Source organism: Hypanus sabinus, chromosome 16 (assembly GCF_030144855.1).
Source record: "Hypanus sabinus isolate sHypSab1 chromosome 16, sHypSab1.hap1, whole genome shotgun sequence".
Classification (NCBI taxonomy): Eukaryota; Metazoa; Chordata; class Chondrichthyes; order Myliobatiformes; family Dasyatidae; genus Hypanus; species Hypanus sabinus.
In genome coordinates this window covers 9,462,866-9,481,056 of record NC_082721.1, presented here as the reverse complement: position 1 = coordinate 9,481,056, position 18,191 = coordinate 9,462,866, and the positions used below count along the sequence as shown (strand labels likewise).

At 42.6% G+C, this 18,191-nt stretch overlaps 1 protein-coding gene across 5 annotated transcripts in view; it reads left to right on the top strand.

Annotated features, from left to right (window-relative positions):
* Positions 1–18,191, top strand: part of si:zfos-943e10.1 (GRAM domain-containing protein 2B) — a 110,730-nt gene that overhangs the window by 70,049 nt on the left and 22,490 nt on the right. For 4 of the 5 annotated variants that reach the window (XM_059991092.1, XM_059991093.1, XM_059991094.1 and 1 more), the window contains exon 2: positions 13,802–13,945. In XM_059991092.1, coding sequence (XP_059847075.1) covers positions 13,802–13,945 — 144 coding nt within the window. Of the gene's footprint in view, positions 1–3,023; positions 4,226–13,801; positions 13,946–18,191 lie in introns of those variants that run through there. The other variant, XM_059991091.1, reaches the window with a different exon arrangement.

Sequence of the window (18,191 nt, the reverse complement as noted above, 5' to 3'; positions counted from 1 at the left end):
ATGAGGTCATTCTTGCCCTTGGCCATTAGGCTCTATAATGAGTCAACCTAAAGCTGGGGAAGTGATGATCCCCTCCTGTTAGACTGTTTGAGGTGACTTATTTTTTTATCCTTCCTTCTCTAATATTTATATCTGTGGACTGGTAATGCTACTGCGACACTGTGATTTCTTTTGGAATCAAAGTATCGATCTATATACTTTAGTTGATTTACTTTATTTTTCTGTTTTATCATGTATTGCAATGTACTGCTGCCTCAAAGCTAAAAAATTTCACGACATATGCCAGTGATACTAAATCTGATTCTGAACAATTGAGAGACTCTTGGGAACATGAATGAAAGAAAAGTAGAGGGCTACGTGGGAGGGAAGCATTAGAATAGGTTAAAAATGTCAGCACAACATTGTGGGATGAAGGGCCACTGTGCTATGTACTATAAGGGAGCACTCCTTTATATATACCCAAGTATGTGCTTCCGGAACTTTCCCCACAATAATGATCTAAGGTGTTGTGCCAATTGGCAATTACAAAATGTTCAATTTCTTAGACTTGGCTCTTATAGATAGCGGGGTCAAGGGATATGGGGAGAGGGCAGGAACGGGGTACTGATTGTGTATGATCAGCCATGATCACAGTGAATGGCGGTGCTGGCTAGAAGGGCTGAATGGCCTACTCCTGCACCTACTGTCTATTGTCTATTAAGGGTGTGAAGGGAGATTTTCAAAATAAGAAATAGAATGTATGTAGCTATTGTGATCGGAGTTGTGAAACAGGTTGAAGCAATCGGTGAAGTGCATTTCCTTTTCTATTATCAATGTTCCTCAGTGCTTTTCATGGATCAATACTACCCAGGCATCAAGATTATTCATTCAGAATCAGATTATCTTTAATATTACTGGCACATAGTGTGAAGTTTTGTTGTTTATCAGCAGCAGCATTACAATGCAATACATAAAATATACTATAAATTACATTAAGAAATATATATAAAACTATATTAGTGCAAAAAGAGAGCAAAAAAAAGTGAGTTAGCTTCATTGTCCATTTAAAAAAAATCTGATGGTGAAGCAGAAGAAGCTGTTCCTGAAACGTTGAGTGTGTTTCTTCGTCTTTCTTATTTCCACCTTGATGGTAGCAACCAGAAGAGGGCATGTCCTGGGGGGGGGGGGGGGGGGGATCCTTAATGATGGACGCCACTTTTTTGAGACATTGCCTTTTGAAGATGTCCTCAATGTTGGAGAGGCTAGTGCCCAACACTGAGTTTGCAACCCTGTGCAGTGGCCCCTCCGTACCGGATGGTGACGCAACCAGTTAGAGTGGGCTCCCAACGTTTTGTATGCCCTGGACCCCTACCATTAACCAAAGGGTATCTGGACCCCAGGTTGGAACCCCTGAATTAGAATGTTCTACCTTTTCTCTCAGAGTTCAGCTGTTTAGTCCCATGTCCGAACCAAGTCTGTGGTGAAGTCTGGAGCCAATTGAGAAAACCCAAACTCAGTATCAGCTGGTAGATTAGTTTTGGAGAAAATACTATTTGGCAACTCACCAGATGACTGCTTCCATCACTTTGAGATGAAACTGATTGGGCAGTAACAAGTTTGCCTGTTTTAAATGTGCCTCAACTTGCCGAAAGGAGGAGAAATGGAGTTGGGCTGTGGATTATCCACAATCTAATAACCCGTGGGAAGATGTCTTTTGATCCCGTTCTGACATGTTCCGATGTGTCAATCCATGGCCGCCGCTTGTGCCATGAAGAGGCCACCCTCCGAGCGGAGGAACAACACATTAGATTCTGTCTGGGTAGCCTCCAACCCGATGGCATGAATATTGATTTTTCCTTCTGGTTTAAAAAAAAATTCCCTCCCCCTCTCCTCCCCTATTTCCACTCTGGCCTCTTACCTCTTCTCACCTGCCTATCACCTCCATCTGGGTCCCCCTCCCCTTCCCTTTCTCCTATGGTCCATTCTCGTCTTGTATTGGATTTCTTCATCTCCAGTCCTTTGCCTTTCACCCATACAGCTTCACCTATCACCTTCTAACTATCCTCCTTCTCCACGAACATTTTTATTCTGGCATCTTTCTCCCCCTTCCTTTCCAGTCCTGATGAATGGTCTCGGCCTGAAACGTTGGTTGTTTATTCGTATCCATTGATGCTGCCTGACTTGCTGAGTTCCTCCAGCATTTTATGTGTGTGTTGATTTGGTCTGACTTTAGTTTCTTCTAGTAGTCTCTCTGCAATACTATGCAAGTCTCATTTGAGTGGTGGTTGATCTCATTTGTTGTAAATAAAGTGAATCCTGTAATTAAATGGATGGGAAAAGATGGTGTTTTAATGTTCCAGTTGTTTAATTTGAATTTTTCCAGCTAGTTCCCCTAGAATCCAATGAACTACCAGAGCAAGTGTAAAGGAAGAGATCCCTTACTGATCATGTAAAGAGCAATTGTCATTGGATGGGAAAGTCTACAGATGCTGGAAATCCAAAGCAACACACACAAAATGTTGGAAGAACTCAGCAGGTCGGGGAGCATCTTTGGAAAAGAGTAAACCGTCAACTTCTCAGGCTGAGACCCCTCAGAACAGGATCTCCTTTGATTAAAGCATAAAGCCCTTCACTTCTTGCCTTGTAGATTTACTTTCCAACTATAATGGACAGTGTGCCCCTCGCCTCACCCTGCATGGGGTTTTAAATCCATTTTGCCTCACCTTTTTGAATTATGAAGTTTCAATAAACAATATGTGTTTTTTTTTGGGGGGGGAGGGAACATCCCTTTCATAAATTTAGAAATGGCTGTATTTCTCCAATTTTCTGTCATGAATTTTATTTTTTTAAATGCAGAAAGTGGAAATCTGAAAAATAGAAGGCGGTGCAAATGCTCAGTTGATCAGGTGGTATGTGTGGAAACTGGAGCTGGCCAGTTTTAACCTGTGCAGTCCAACGTTTTCTTTCCTTTCCGTTTTAGAACATGCTCAATTTTTATTAAGTTACTTATTGGGAGACACCTTTCCACAGAATGAGGCAGAGCAGACATAATGAGACAAATGGACTAATTCTGCTCCTGTGCCTTGTGGTCTTTCTTTTGGCAGAATCTGACTATAAAGAGCCTGAAGTGTAATTTATTTTGAAACCAGTTGAAGTCGTAATGAAGGGTCTCACCCTGAAACCTCTGAACTTCTGAGTTATGAGGCCCTCTGTTGGTATTGGCTGACTATATGGATATTGTGTCCTAACTGAATATGTGATATGCAAACCAGCGTGGTATGATATGGAGAGCAAGCTGTTACCCATGTGGCAGGCTTCCCCTCTCCATGCAGCTCGATGAAAACAAAGGAACAGCAGAGACTGGTACCATCTGGCACCAGTGGTGATGTAGGAGTTGCCGGTCAGATTTGAATTCAATGTAGGACTGCCTGAGGAAACACCAGCTTCAGATTTTTCAATATGTTTACTCCCAAAGCCTTCCCCATGTGTGGATATAGCTGCGAGGCAGCGGAAGTTTGACAACAGAGTTGCCAACCACAGCTGACGAGTCCCATTAGCCCGAAGTGACTGGTTTTAAGGTGCCAGTAACCCGCCTTTGCCCATCTTCTATCAATAGAAACTGTTCCACCGGGCTTAGTGGCTAAGCCATGTATGAAAGCCAGGAGCTGGGCTTAGTTGTCATGGGTGCATGCTGTTGGGAGTGTTTTGTATGTAGTGGAGCTTTATCCCCATTACCACATATGGTTATAGCAACCTTAAGGAACCCCTGCTGTGTTCCTTCAGCACTTCTGTGTGTGTTATTTTGTACTAATGTATTTTTCCCTTGAGGGTCATTTATTGGAGGTGACCGTTTTTTGTTGAAGTAAATAAGAAAATGGCTGGAATGGAACACAAAATTAATTCCATGTACTAGCTTTAGAAGTTCTTGTGTATTGTCTCTCGTAATTTCAGCTATTTCCTGAGTATTTATTTCAAACAGGATCCTGTCAGGCCAGTTTTCAGACAGGAAGAAGAGCATAGTTTAGCTCAGACCTGATTGGGCTGATTAAAAGCTGATCGATTTTGCTTGACTTGGGACAGGAACTTGCTTAAATAGTCTTCCCTGGTGGATTGATTAGAACACAACTTGCTCTGTGTTGATTCAGAATCATTCCAAATGACTTGGTGGCCATTGTAAAGGACAGTCTTCCTTCAAAATGCATATGAATTTACTTGGGAAGAAAGTTCAACTGCTGGAGCTTCTAAGGTAAAACTTGTTTACATGGATTTTGAGATTTTTTCATTTTAAAAAAAAATATTGTGTTCTGGATGGTTCTATCAAAGATAGATCTGATAGAATAATAACCCCTTGCTCTCTGATCCAAGGAAGGATCTTGTATTGTAACAAGAGGAAAGGCTTCTTGCCTTTCATTATAATATTGTGAAGGTATGGTTCTTTTCCCTCTTAAGACCACCACCCTTACTGGGGCAGGCTGCTGACCGCAGTTTACTAGAGCCCTCTGTCCTGCGCCAGGCGTAGCCCATCCTCTAAGATCTCTTCTCTGCCAGGGGTGAGGTGTTTGCAGCTTCTGTTGGCATACCTGTTGGCACTGGATTTTTACAGGATGGGGATGCTAGCCCATGCCCAGAAGGTGTATAGCTACCATTTTGTAATTAAACATTTTCTGAGTATAGGAAAACTTGAAAATAGTGATCTATTTGTTACCTGGGAATGGTCTGTGTTAAAGTACGATAAACTGTGTTACATATTGAAAGTTTTAAAAAGTTATGCTTGGTAATTGGAAATCGATTGGTTGGCAAATAACTTTAGAAATCCAAAATATTTATTGGTGCCTTCCAAACAACCTTAACCTTTAGATAGGGAATTTGGGGGCAGTCAGATGTCTGCTATTGGTTCTTATCCCAAAACTCTGGTCACATAGTTGGCTTTGCCCCCCAGGTAGGTGATGGGTGGGGTGGGGGGAGAACATCAGAGATTATTGTAGGTGATCACTGATCCGAAGTCACAAGCGTATATCTGTGGATTTGCATCATGCTCTGCAGATGACAGGGAAATAGGTAATGATTGCAGTTTGGCTAGTAGTTGTGCGATCACTCAAGTCAAGAATGATGTTCTCCTAAGGGGTTGTCTATTGGTGGGACTGGGGGTCTACCTATTCTGAGAGGCTTCCTGCCCCCCTTCACCACTTACTGATCTTCACAAGACCTAAAATTGTTTAATGTGCGAAGGCTAATGCACAGACCTTGACAGATTGGGGTGCCGTGGAATGCAAGGCGACTGCAGTCTGGTTTCTGCTTCTCTAATTTGCATTCTTTTTTCTTTATCATCAGTGTTACTCTTCAAAATAGATTTCAAACTTGGTGTTCCAGCCAATACTAAAGGCTCAGTCAATACTTTAAATTGTTTGCACCTTGCATTTTGCACTGTGCCCGAGTTGGCTATCATGTTCCCTCATGGTAAACGCTGACTATTCTCAGTGTTTCCTTGAGTTTGTAAGGTGAGTGAGGGGGTCTAAAAGGCCACCCAGTAGATTCCAGTCACCTGGGACAGATTGGGATCAGTACATTTTGGTCCAGTGAAGCAACTGCCTCAATTAGCCAAAGGATTGTTGAAATACACTGGATTCTGGTTAACTGGGCTGTAGGCTAATTGGGGCAGCCTCTTATTTGGGATAATTCTTAAAGAACAAAAACTAATTGAGAAAATGACCCAGGTTCCTTTTGTTTATTTGGGACATTATGCCGCTTAATTGGGACAGGAAGCTTTGCTGAACGGTTTCTAACGAACGTCAGTCATTTGGCCATTAATACATAATAACTATGTATTATGTACATTTCTTATTTATTATTATTTCTTATACAATAAGAAATGTATATTAAACATTAAGTAAGTAGAGCAAAAATAGTGAGGTGGTGTTCATGGGTTGGTTCATTGTCAATTCATGGTAGAGGGGAAGAAGCAGTTATTAAAACGTTGAGTGTGTGTCTTCACGCTCCTGTATCTCCTCCCTGATGGTAATTATAAGAAGAGAGCATGTCCTGGGTGATGGGGGTCCTTTTTTTTTTGAGGCATCACCTTTCAAAGATGCCTTGATGGTTGGGAGGCTGGTGCCCATGACAGAGCTGGCTGAGTTTACAACCCTTCGCACAGAAATGGGAAAAGTTGCATTCATGCCTCCATACCAGACGATGAGGCAACCAGTTAGAATGCTCTCCACGGTACATCTGTAGAAATTTGCTGGAGTCTTCGGTGATATACCAAACCTCAAACTCCAAATGAAGTGCAGCCTGCTGGCATGCCTTCTTCATCAATGCATCAATAAGTTGGGCCCAGGACAGATCTTCAGTGGTGTTAACACCCAGGAACCTGAAACTACTCACTCTTTCCATTGCTGATCCCTTGATGAGGACTGGTACATGTTCCCTCGAATTTTTGCCCCTTCTTGATGTCCACAATAAATTCCTTGGTCTTACTGACGCTGAGTGCAAGGTTGTTACTCAACTAACTGATCAATGTCACTCCTGTTCACCTCCTCTTCATCTGAGATTCTGCCAACAACGGTTGTGTCATTGGCAGATTTATAGATGGTATTTGAGTTGTGCCTAGCCACTCAGTCATGGGTGTAGAGAGAGTAGAGCAGTGGGCTAAGCATGCGTCCTTGAGGTGCGCTGGTGTTGATTGTCAGTGAGGAGAAGGTGTTATTTCCAATCTGCACTGTGGTCTCCTAATGATTCAAGAGTGTAAAATGTCATTTCCAGTACAGTGTTGACAACTAACTAAATGTTACTCCAGATCTGATGTAGCACAAAAAACCCAGTAAGGTAAGAACACAGTAATAAAACAATAAATATAAATACATAAGATAGCTCGATTGTATGTCCATAGACTGATGCTCGATACAGGAGTGGCTGACTGTAAATGATAAAATAGTGGTGGTTGGGGTGTGGAGGATTGGTTAGTGAGTGGAAGTGTTGATCAACCTTACTGCTCGCGAAAGTAACTGTTTTTGAGTCTGGTGGTCCTGGTGTGGATGCTACATAGCCTCCTCTCTGATGGGAGTGGGGCAAACAGTCCACTAGCAGGGTCATGAGACACTGGAAGAACAGTGATCAAAGAAATCATGGTTATCTTGAATAAATAAAAACTAGAACTTGTATATATAAAAAATTCCAGTGATAACAACGAACTTGTAGAATAGCCATATTGAACTACAATTACAGGAAAATTCGCTGAACAATTAGGTGATTGTATAAGAATACAAACAAGCATAGGCAAATTGAGCTACAAGGAAAATAACAATCTACCCTTTCTATGTCTCATAATTTTATAAGGGCATCGTTCAGCCTGTCTCACTCTAGGGAAGACAACTGAAGTTTGTCCAACCATTGTTTATAATGCGTAGATTCCAAACCAGATATAATTCTGACAAACCTTTTCTGCAGTTTATCTCAGCCTCTGTCACTACCTTCACTCTTCCTTCTCCATCCGCCTACCACCTCATTTTCCCTTCAAACCCCTTCCCCACCTCCCACATTGCTTGCCAGCTCTTTCCCCTCATCCCTTTATGCTGACTGACTTCCCTCTATTTTTCAGTCTAGTTGAAGGGTTTTGACCTGAAATGTTGACTGACCATTGGCCAAGTGGTTAAGGCGTTGATCTAGTGATCTGAAGGTCGCTAGTTCAAGCCTCAGCTTGTTGTTGTGTCCTTGAGCAAGACACTTAACCACACATTGCTCTGCGACGGTGCCGACCGGTGTATCGACCCTTGCCCTTCCCTTGGACAACATTGGTGCCGGTCTCCCATACAACCTTGGAAAATCCATGGTCTCTCGAGACAAATGCTGACTGACCTCTTCTCTCCACAGATGAGAGACCTGCTGAGGATTCCCCCCCCACCCCGCCAGCATTTTTGCATTTCCATCATTGGCGATGTTAAATTTACACCTCTATAGATAGCTGTTAACTGCTTCCAGAAGATAAGCTGCTGCCATTCATCTGCAAGGGAAAGGGAAAACAATGGCAATTTAATGAAACAATTAGTAAGTACAAGTGTAATTTAAAACATCGACAGCTCCTTTCTTTCAGTAGATTGTTGATTTTAAAGCTATGGTAACGTGGCGTTTAGCATGATGCTATTACAGCTCGGGGTGTCTGAGTTTGCAGTTCAATTCTGACACCGTCTGTAAGGGGTTTGTACGTCCTTCCCATGGGCATGTGGGTTTCCTCTGGGTGCTTCAGTTTCCTCCCACATTCCCAAGACTTACCGGTTCATAGGTTAATTGTAAATTGCTGTGATAACGCTAGAGTTAAATGGGGTGGTTGCTGGGCAAGGCGGCTCGCTGGGCTGTGACGGACTCTTCTGCACTAAACATAACTTCTTAAACATTACCAAAAACTCTCAGCAACATGCACAAAATGCTGGAAGAACACAGCAGATCAGGCAGCATCTGAGGCTCTCTGTTGGTCAGGGCCGCCATGGATGTTGCACCCCAGATGCCTGCGTGATACACAAGCCAGGGTAGTACAATATGGAGAGCACGCTGTTGCTTCAGGCACCCCTCTCCACACAGCTGCTGAATCCTAAGGAACGGCAGAGATCGATACAGTTTGGCACCAGCGGTGTCGCGGGAGTTGCCCGTCAGTGTTGAACACAATGTAGGACTGCCTTATGGACTCCAGCTCCAGATTTTTCCACTGGGTTTGCTCCTGAAGCTTTCCCCGTGGGTGGTTATAGCCACAAGGCAGCAGAGGCTTGTGATCAGAGTTTTCCTTCTCCTAGATAAACCCCAACTGCCCAAAACAACTGCTTTTAAGACCCCAGCCTCTGCCCCTTGTCTCTTCCGTAGAAACGGTTCTGCCGGGTTTAGGAGCTAAGCCACACGTGAACGCCAGGAGCTGGACTCGGTTGTCAGAGGCTATTTGAGATGCACACCATTGCTCCCGCTACCATTTAGTGGGTAAATGGAGCTTATCCCAGTACCACCTCCACCCCCCCCCCCCACCAGCTATAACAGCCATAAAGAACCCAGGCAAGTTCTACTGAAAGGAATAAACAGTTGACATTTTGGGCTGAGATCCTTCATCATGATTAGAAAGGAAGGGAGAATATGCCTGAATAAGGTGGGATGGGGTGGGGGAGAGGAAAGAGGCAAGCTGACAAGTGATAGGTGAAACCAGGTGAGTTGGGAAGGATGGGTGAAGTAAAAAGCTGGGAGGAGATGGATGGAAAGGGCTGGAGAAGAAGGAATCTGATAGGAGAGGAGAGTGGATCATGGGAAAAAGGGAAGGAGGAGGTGGACCAGAGGGAGGTGATAGCCGAACTAAACTACTTGGCATTGAGCTGGTCTCTGCGAGTGTAAATCCTCAAATGACTTGTTACCAGTCGTGGAGGACGGTGTCATTGTCATGTGATTTACAGTCCTATGCAATACAACACTGATTTGCTGGACTTGATTGCTAACGTGTGATGGAACAGTAACAAGACCTTTAAGTTTTTCCGATTTACATTCTCTTAGCTCCCCACTCCCAGCAGTCTGATGCTGTAACCAAGACGGTGATCACATCATTCTGAACATTAGCTCCTGTATTTTAATGTTTTGAGATGCTGTAAATAGTACACATAAGTGACAAAGGATCAGAGATGACTCGATGGTCGTGAGAGAGAGAATTGTGGAGGTAAGAGAAGTTGGAGGGAATAGAACTGGATTTGATGGGCTTAAGATGCTGTACTGTGAATCTGGAGGGCTCAGTCGCTTCCTACTGTGTGATGGGAGTTATTTGAGGAGCCGCGTGACAGGGGACTCTTTGACCTACGGGCTGTTCCCAGAGACAGACACACAGACTGGCATCCATGGTTGCTGGCAGACCATCAACTTGGCGAAAGGACAGTTTGGTCTGCCTGTCCCGGGGAGGAACATTGTGGACTGGGGAGGGACGCTGTGTGCTGGGAGGCGTCCTAGAGCTTGGTGTAACCACTGCAAGGGCTCATTGAGTAAGGGTCACAATGTGTTCCTTCCCCACAAAGGGTTCTTCTACCGGAGAGGGAGCCCCTCAATTATTACTGTAACGTACACCACCCCAGGGGCCACGTGCTGCTGATGTGTGTAAATGCAATAGGACAGTACAGAAAGCATTGACTATGAATGTAAAGAATGAAAAGGCATTGCAGTTTATTCTTTTAAATAAGGTTTATTATGAATAAAGATAAGTAATTGGAGAGTAATACTGCACTGTCTTACTTCAGCACCAGCCTTTTTTTTTTAAAGTATCAAGCTTTTGCTATCTGTAGCACAACACAAACACGGACTAGAAGGGCTGAGATGGCCTGTGTCTGTGCTGTAGTTGTTATATGGTTATATGTTATAATGAGCATGGTATAGTGGTTAGTGTAATGCCATCACAGTGCCAGGGATCCGGGTTCGATTCCTGCCGCTGTCTGTGAGGAGTTTGCATACTCATCTTATGACTACGCGGGTTTCCTCCGGGTGCTCCAGTTTCCTCCCGTATTCCAAAGACGTACGGTTATTGGGTTAATTGGTCACGTGGGTGTAATTGGGTTGTGCTGGGAGGGCCTGTTACTGTGCCATATCTCTAAATAACTAAACCATCTTGCACGGAAGAAAAGAACAGTGATACAGATGTTCTCTGTGCTACGTGGATGATTGTAACTACATTCAGTATGCCCTGTCAGTGGGTTTGTTCCATGGGTTAAACCACGGGTGTCTTAAGTTTGTCAGAGCTGGGGGAGGTAGTGAGGACAAGCTTCCAATAGCATGCGTCTCAAATAGCCTCTGACAACCAAGTCCAGCTCCTGGCCTTCATGTGTGGCTCAGCTACTGAACCAGCGAAGGGGCAAAGGCGGGTTACTGGCACCTTAAAACCAGTCGCTTCTGCCAGATGGGGCTTCTCTGCTGTGGCTTGCAGCTTACCTAGGAGAGGGAAAACTCTGCTCTCAAACTGCTTCTGACTTGCAGCTAGACCCACACTCTGGGAAGGCTTTGGGAATAAACCTGAAGGGTCAAAATCTGGAGCTGGAGTCCCAAAGGCAGTCCGACGTTGAGTTCAACACTGACTGGTAAATTCTGCCATGCTGCTGGTGCCAAACTGTGTCGGTCTCTGCCGTTCCTTTGAATTCAAAGGAATTCAAAGAGAAGGGAGGGGGAGATTGCTGCAGGGGCAACAGCTTGCCCTCCATATCGTACTGCCCTGGCTTGTGTATCCGAACAATGCAGCATCCATGGTTGACCCGTGACCATTTGAGGGTCTCGTTCCGCCATGTCATTTAGGCAGTGCAAGCCCCTTTGGAACACTGAAGTTCACTTAGTATATGCACATTTTGAGTTAAGGATCATGCAATTTGAGCACATTATTCCACACGCTTTGAAGAATGTCTGTCTGCCAGATTATTTTGCATGTTGATTTAATGCACGCACCTGTTTCGAAGTGCATCATTTCAAGTAATGCAAACAAATGAATTCACCACAGTTGTAAGCTATTTCATACCGCTACTGACCACAGACTCGCCTTTTAAGGTGTTGCGTGCTTGCCATGCGGTACCGCAGAACGGAATCCATTTACTCAACATGCAGTATCCTGCAGGTAATGCCACCTTCAGTTTCAATCCAGGAGTATTCGGTAAGGAGTTTGTACGTTCACCCTGTGGAATGTGTGGGTTTCCTCCAGGTGCCCCAATTTCCTCCCACAGTCCAAAGATGCACTGGTTAGTAGGTCACTCGGTCATGGTAAATTATCCTGTGATTAGGCAAGAGTTAAATCAGAAATCGTTGGCAGGAATGGCCTATTCTGCACTGTATCTCTGAATTAAAAAATGAAGGTTTCTGCACTCTACTGTGCTTGCGGTAATAAAGCAATTGTGGTAAAGTGGCTACTGTGTAATACGTTCTGTCCTTTGACAATGAGGCTCTGTGGCCGTCTTAACACATGTAAAATGAGACCTGGCAGAGCCAACCATAGGACCTTCTCAGATGATGCTTGTGGTGTGCTGGAATTAGGCCTACGGGACTCGGCTGAAATGCGGTTCAGACTGCAGTGATCCCTTGAATACTAGTTTGGCAGGAGGAAGGGCCTCGCCACCAAAATGCTTCACGGGTTGGTTGCTGGTAGATGGTATTTTTGTGGTTCTTCTTCCAAGTCGGAGTAGGGTGACAGCAGCCTATGAGCTTCCTGAAGACTCTGGTGCTTCCACGTTATCCCCAGGGATGGTGTATTAATGGGCGTTCCTCTTGGAATACAGCATAAATGGGGGAGTGAGCAGAGGCTGTGCTGTTGGTAGAAGGAGGCGTGCGTGTAAGGTGCTCAGCGGGTCGCGACCCAGGAGGCTACAGGTGCTGGAGTCTGGAGCAACACACAAAGCAATGGAGGAACTCAATGTGTCAGGTAGTAACTAGGGAGCCCTTCATCTGGGCTCTTTCCATCTCTACTGCCCAACCCACCGAGTTCCTCCAACACTGCAGGAGGTCACTTATGCCCTGGGGGTGATTCAATTGGATGCAATGGGTGTGCAATTTTTAAATAAATCGACCAGCTGTTGTAGTTATAACTAAAGCCTCCGAGTATTGGGAATAGTGTGATCACCCGAGTTGAGTATGATATTCTCCTAAGAGATTGTCTATTGGTGGATCCTGTGCTGGCTGTTGAGTGGGCTAAAGCTTTTCACTTTGCAGTGAAGGTAGATGAGAGGTGACTTGATAGAGGGTATACAATTATGAGAGGCAGAAATAGATTGGACAGCCAGTGCCTTTTTCCCAGGGTAGCAGTGGGTAATACCAGAGGGTACTATTCTTTTAAGGGGAGTGGAGGAAGTATAAGGTGAGTTTAGGACAGATGCCAGGTAGGTTATTTTGAGTGGTAAGGGCCTGAGAACAAGGCCAGAAGTGGTAATAGATGTAGATGCATTAGAGGCATTTAAGAGAATCTTAGCTAGGCACGTGGATGGAAGACAAACGGAGGGTTATGGGCGATGTAGGAGGAAGGGTTAGGTTGACCTTGCAGTGGGCTAAAAGGGCAGGACAACAACGTGGGCTGAAGGGCCTGTATTCTTTATTTTATGAAACGTCAATCCACAGATACTACCTGACTTGCTGATCTCTTCCAGCACTGTCTCTAATCTTACCTTCCAATCCATTATAAAGTGCAGAAAATGTGCACTTAAACACTCCTTCAGAGTTTTGGACAACTGTGATTTTACAGCCTGTCATATACTTTTACAACATTTGTATTGTTGGGAAAAAGTTGTTTCGTTATTGTGTCCGGAATGTATTAGAACAAAGGTCGATTCATTCACCATGAACCATTTAAAATTATAACTACTATTTGTGTTTGAACGATGATGTGGTTTCCTTCAGTATTAGAGGAATATCTAACAGCTTTTTGGGTATATTCGCGTCTCAAGGACTGAATAGTTCAAGACGGAAGTTCACAACTCAAGGTCACCTGGGATTGGGCAACTAAATGCTGGCTCGGCCTGCAAAGCTCAACTTCCTTGAATGAATTTTAAACATAAGCAGCCAGCATTTATTTTCTGTGGCTTTCACCTCTTGATTTACTTTAAGCAATAAATCAGAAAGGCAGCTCATCGGGACAGAGCCAGACTTAAAATGAAATTATTCCAGATCAGTAAACGTTGTTATTCTTCAGTTAAAGAACAGCAAAGCTCAAAATGTTGGCGCTTGCGCTTTCTCATTTCCACGCGGAATCTGCTTTTGGAAACCAGCCGCAAACTGCAGTAAGGTTCATAGCTCTGTGGTGCTGGCCTATGTTCATTGATCTATTCTGATGGTCTTTATTCTTATTCTGGGGCAGCTGTCCCAGTGAGATTGGGATGATGGCTGAGAAACCGAAAAAGAACAGAAAGAAGTCGCAAGTGCTGACACCCACCTCCAGCTTGGAAAATGATTCCCCGACGCTTGAGGCCCAGCAAAAAGACAAATTACATCAACTGACGAGGTATGTCTTATGAACTTCTATAAGTAAAGCAGAAGTAATAATTTGTATTTAAGATTCTAATGTTCTGATTTGAGAACCTTTTTGAGCGAACTTCATTATTTATGGACATACAATCAATTTGTGTATAAGCTGTCTTATGTATCTATATTTGTTTAATTGTTTATTATTATTATTTTATTTTTATTTTATTGAGATACAGAATAGGACCTTTCAACCTTTTGAGCAACCCAGTAACCCCCTATTTAACCCTAGCCTAATCACAGGACTATTTCCAATGACCTATTGACCTACAAACCAGTGGTAGAAAACCGGAGCACCCGGAGGAAACCCATGCAGCCACAGGGAGAACATACAAACTCCTTACGGGCAGCAGGTGGGAATTGAACCCAGATCACTAGTACTATGAAGCATTGTTCTCACAACTATGCTACCGTACCACCCGATATTGTGCTCTTTACCTTTATTGTGTTTTTTTTTGTGCTGTATTGGATCTGGAGTAACAATTATTTTGTTCTCCTTTACACTTTTGAGAGTACAGGAAATAATATTGTCAGGGTGTTTCGGGGGCTAGCACATACAGCAAATAAGTTCAGCAACTAACTTCAGCCACCAATCTTCAGATCTGAATATGGACTGCAGATTAAATTTAAAATGCAGCTCTGAACAGTGGGTTCCCTAAGAGCTGTGAATCACTATTAACTGAAAGACCAGACAGTGCTGATTTAAAATTAATTTGTGTGTTTGTAGAGTGGGTGCGGAGGGAAATGTGAAGGTTGTGTGTAGTTCAAAGGAAGCATTGTGGACGCATTGTAAATATGGAATTGTCATTTTGATCTTGAGCACATAGAGCGTGTTGTGTTGGGTCAAGCAGGGCTCTTCCTCCAAAAGGGTCTCAGTATGATGTCTGCTGTGCATCATTTTATCAAATAAAGAGACTGCTTCATATCTACCTGCTGCGTCTCTCCAGTCACTTTGTTCACATGACAGTAACGTTAACCAATCTTGAATCCTTCTACAACAAAAATGGAGTAAAAGTTGATTCTTGAATTGGCTTGTGCATCACAATACATTCTACCAGCTAGTTGTAAAAGTAATACTACAAATATATTACAGTAATGATCAACGGAGCTAACACAGTTGAACAATTCATGATTTGGAATATACTGACTAACTGAGCTGTGGATTAGTTTCAAAACAAACTGGGAAATCTATTTGTAAAGGAAATCTTTACAGGGATGTGAGTAAGGAGTATCGGTGTGATCGACCAGCAACAGAATCAAGTTCACTATCACTGACGTAAGTCATGAAAGTTGTTGTTTTGGGGTAGCAGTACTGTGCAATACATTAAAAAAAATACTGTAAGTTGCAAAAGAGAATTATATTTTTAAAAAGTTAGTGCACAATGTTAGGTAGTGGTCATGGGTTCATTGTCCATTCCGAAATCTGATGGTGAAGAGGAGGAAGCTGTTCCTAAATATTGAATGAGTGTCTTCAGGCTCCTGTGCCTCCTCCCTGATGATTGTAATGAGAGGAGGGCATGTCCTAGATAATCCTTAGTGATGGATGGTGTCGCCCTCTGGGCCCAACATATTGATGTAATTATAAAGAAAGCACAACAGCGGCTATATTTCATCGTGGGTTTGAGATTTGGTGTGGACGCATATGTCAAAGGGTAAATTAGCCCGTATCTTTTCTAATATTAATCCTATTTGCGACAGATGTATTATTGAGATGGCTACTTTAACACACGTTTTGGTCTTGTATCAAGATAGATAACTTTTGGAAAGATGTCTTTAAAGCTTTATCAAAAGTCTTGAATTTGGACCTTCAACCAAATTTACTTACAGCAATTTTTGGGATCACTCCACCTGAAGCAGGATACATTCCTGTTTCCGCTAAATGGATGATAGCTTTTACAATCTTATTGGCTAGGAGAGTCACTTTGCTTAAATGGAAGGACTCTAATCTGCCTACTGTTTTTTATTGGCTTACCTCCATTCTGCCCTGTCTAAGTTTAGAAAAAGTAGAAAGTCTGACATCCTTTAAATTTGAAAAAACCTGGTGACCTTTCATTCAATATTTTCATATGGTTTGATATATTGCTCTTCCAGTTACTTTCTCGGAACTTTGAATTTGATCAGAAAGTTTCTCTTTATTCTTGCTTTTACAGTTCTCTCAGTATGAGCTGCCCAGTTCCTTTTTTTTCTCTTTTTCTTTTTGTTTTGTTTAGTGGGTTTTTTTAAGTATATAAAAATTATAAAAGTTTCTTTATCTTTTTCTTCTTTTCGTGGAATGATGAGGAGAATTGATTATCATTTTATTATATACTATTAGATTAATACTATGTATGAGCTTGATAATGTTTATTCTACCTTTTATATGAATTGTTATTGAATATAGATATTTGAGATAATTCTCTTGTTTTTATATATGTTTTTTAAATTAAAAATATTGATAAAGAAAGAAGAAGAGATTTGATACATCACAGATTTCTACAGGTTTAACACGGAGAGTGTTCTGATTGGTTTCACCACTGTCTGGTATGAAAGGGCTGGTGCACAGGATTGGAAAAGGTGCAATCAGCCAGCTGCATGTACACTAGCCTTCCCATCGAGGACATCTTCAAAAGGCATTGCCTCTAAATGGGACATCCATCATTAGGGACCTTCATCACCCAGGACATTCCCTCTTTTCATTGCTACCATCAACGAGGAGGTACAGGAGCCTGAAGACAAACTTAATGTTTTAGGAACAGCTTCTTCCCCTCTGTCATCAGGTTTCTGAATGGACATTGAACCCATGACTACCTCACTGTTTTCTTTGCTCTCTTTTTCTACTGCTTATTTAATATAAAAGTTAATATATTTATTGTAGTTTATAGATTTTTAAAATTATGTATTGCATTGTACTGTTGCCACAAAACAACACATTTCATGACATATGTCAGTGATATTAAACCAGGTTCTGAGACAAAGATGGGTTGCAATCTTCTTGAGTGTTTAGAATGCCCTTCCTCAAGTCTTTGAATGCTTTGGGTAACACGGTACCACAGCAGTTAGTGTTACACTTCGTGGCACCAGCAACTGGAAGTTTAAGGTTCAATTCCCATTGCCATTTGTGAGGAATTTGTACGTTCTCCCTGTATCCTCATGGGTTTACCCCAGGGCTCTGGGCTCCTTCCGCATTTCAAAAGAATGCTGGCTGGGGTTAATAAGTTGTCGGCATGCTGTGTTGGTGCCAGAAGCGTAGCAATGCGTGTGGGCTGTCTCAGCACCTGTTTGGGCTGTGTTCGTTGTTGACACAAACAATACATATCACTGTATGTTTCATTGTACATGACCAATTTCTTCAGGTGGGGTTGATTGATTCTTGATAAGCAAGGAGCTCAAAAGTTAACCAGAAAGATGGGAGTGGAGTCAGATCAGCCATTAACTTTATAATGGTGGAACAGGTTGGAGGGGAGCAAGATTGTATCTACTTTTTTAAAAAAAGTGATCGACTGATAAGAGCATAACTGGCTAATAAAGGACTGAATTGAAACAGTAAATGCCAGAGATGCTCATCAAATCAGGCAGTGGTCTGTGAGAAAAGCAGTTACTATTTCAGGACAATGAGCCTCCATCAAATTATCCTTCTACAACATAAGAGATCAGACACCTGTTGCACTTTCAATTATTTTGTTCTGCTTCGTACAGAAGAACAACCTTGAATAGCATAGTTGCCCACACTCTGACCTGTTATATTGGTATTTTGACCAAATCTACACTCAGGTCAGACAGTGTCTATTGCAGATTTGGGCCAAATATGTAAGAACGTTCTGATTCCATGATTCGATGTGCATGAAAAGATCAGAAAAGATTGCTTTAAAAACTTGCCTCAGTCCAAATACATCCGAACAAAATGTTATTTCCACAACATAATTTGATGACAAAATTTGTTTGGTGACAAAGCATAACAAATTCTGTACAATAAAGTTAATGTTGAGATGCAAAGATTTGATCTTAATTTTGTCAATTCTTGCTTAAAGACCAAATCAATTTTATAAGAAATTATAAAAGTATGGTTATGCCACTCAGCCACATAAGCCTGCTCCTCAGTTTGATCAAATGTACTCTACACCTCATCTCTTCTTAACAGCCAGTTTCCCAAGTTTTCTGATCTTTCAAAAAGTTACCATTTCTCTCTAAATACCCTCAAAGATTTAGTCTTTCTGACCCTCTAGGGTAGGGAATTCCAGAGATTAGCC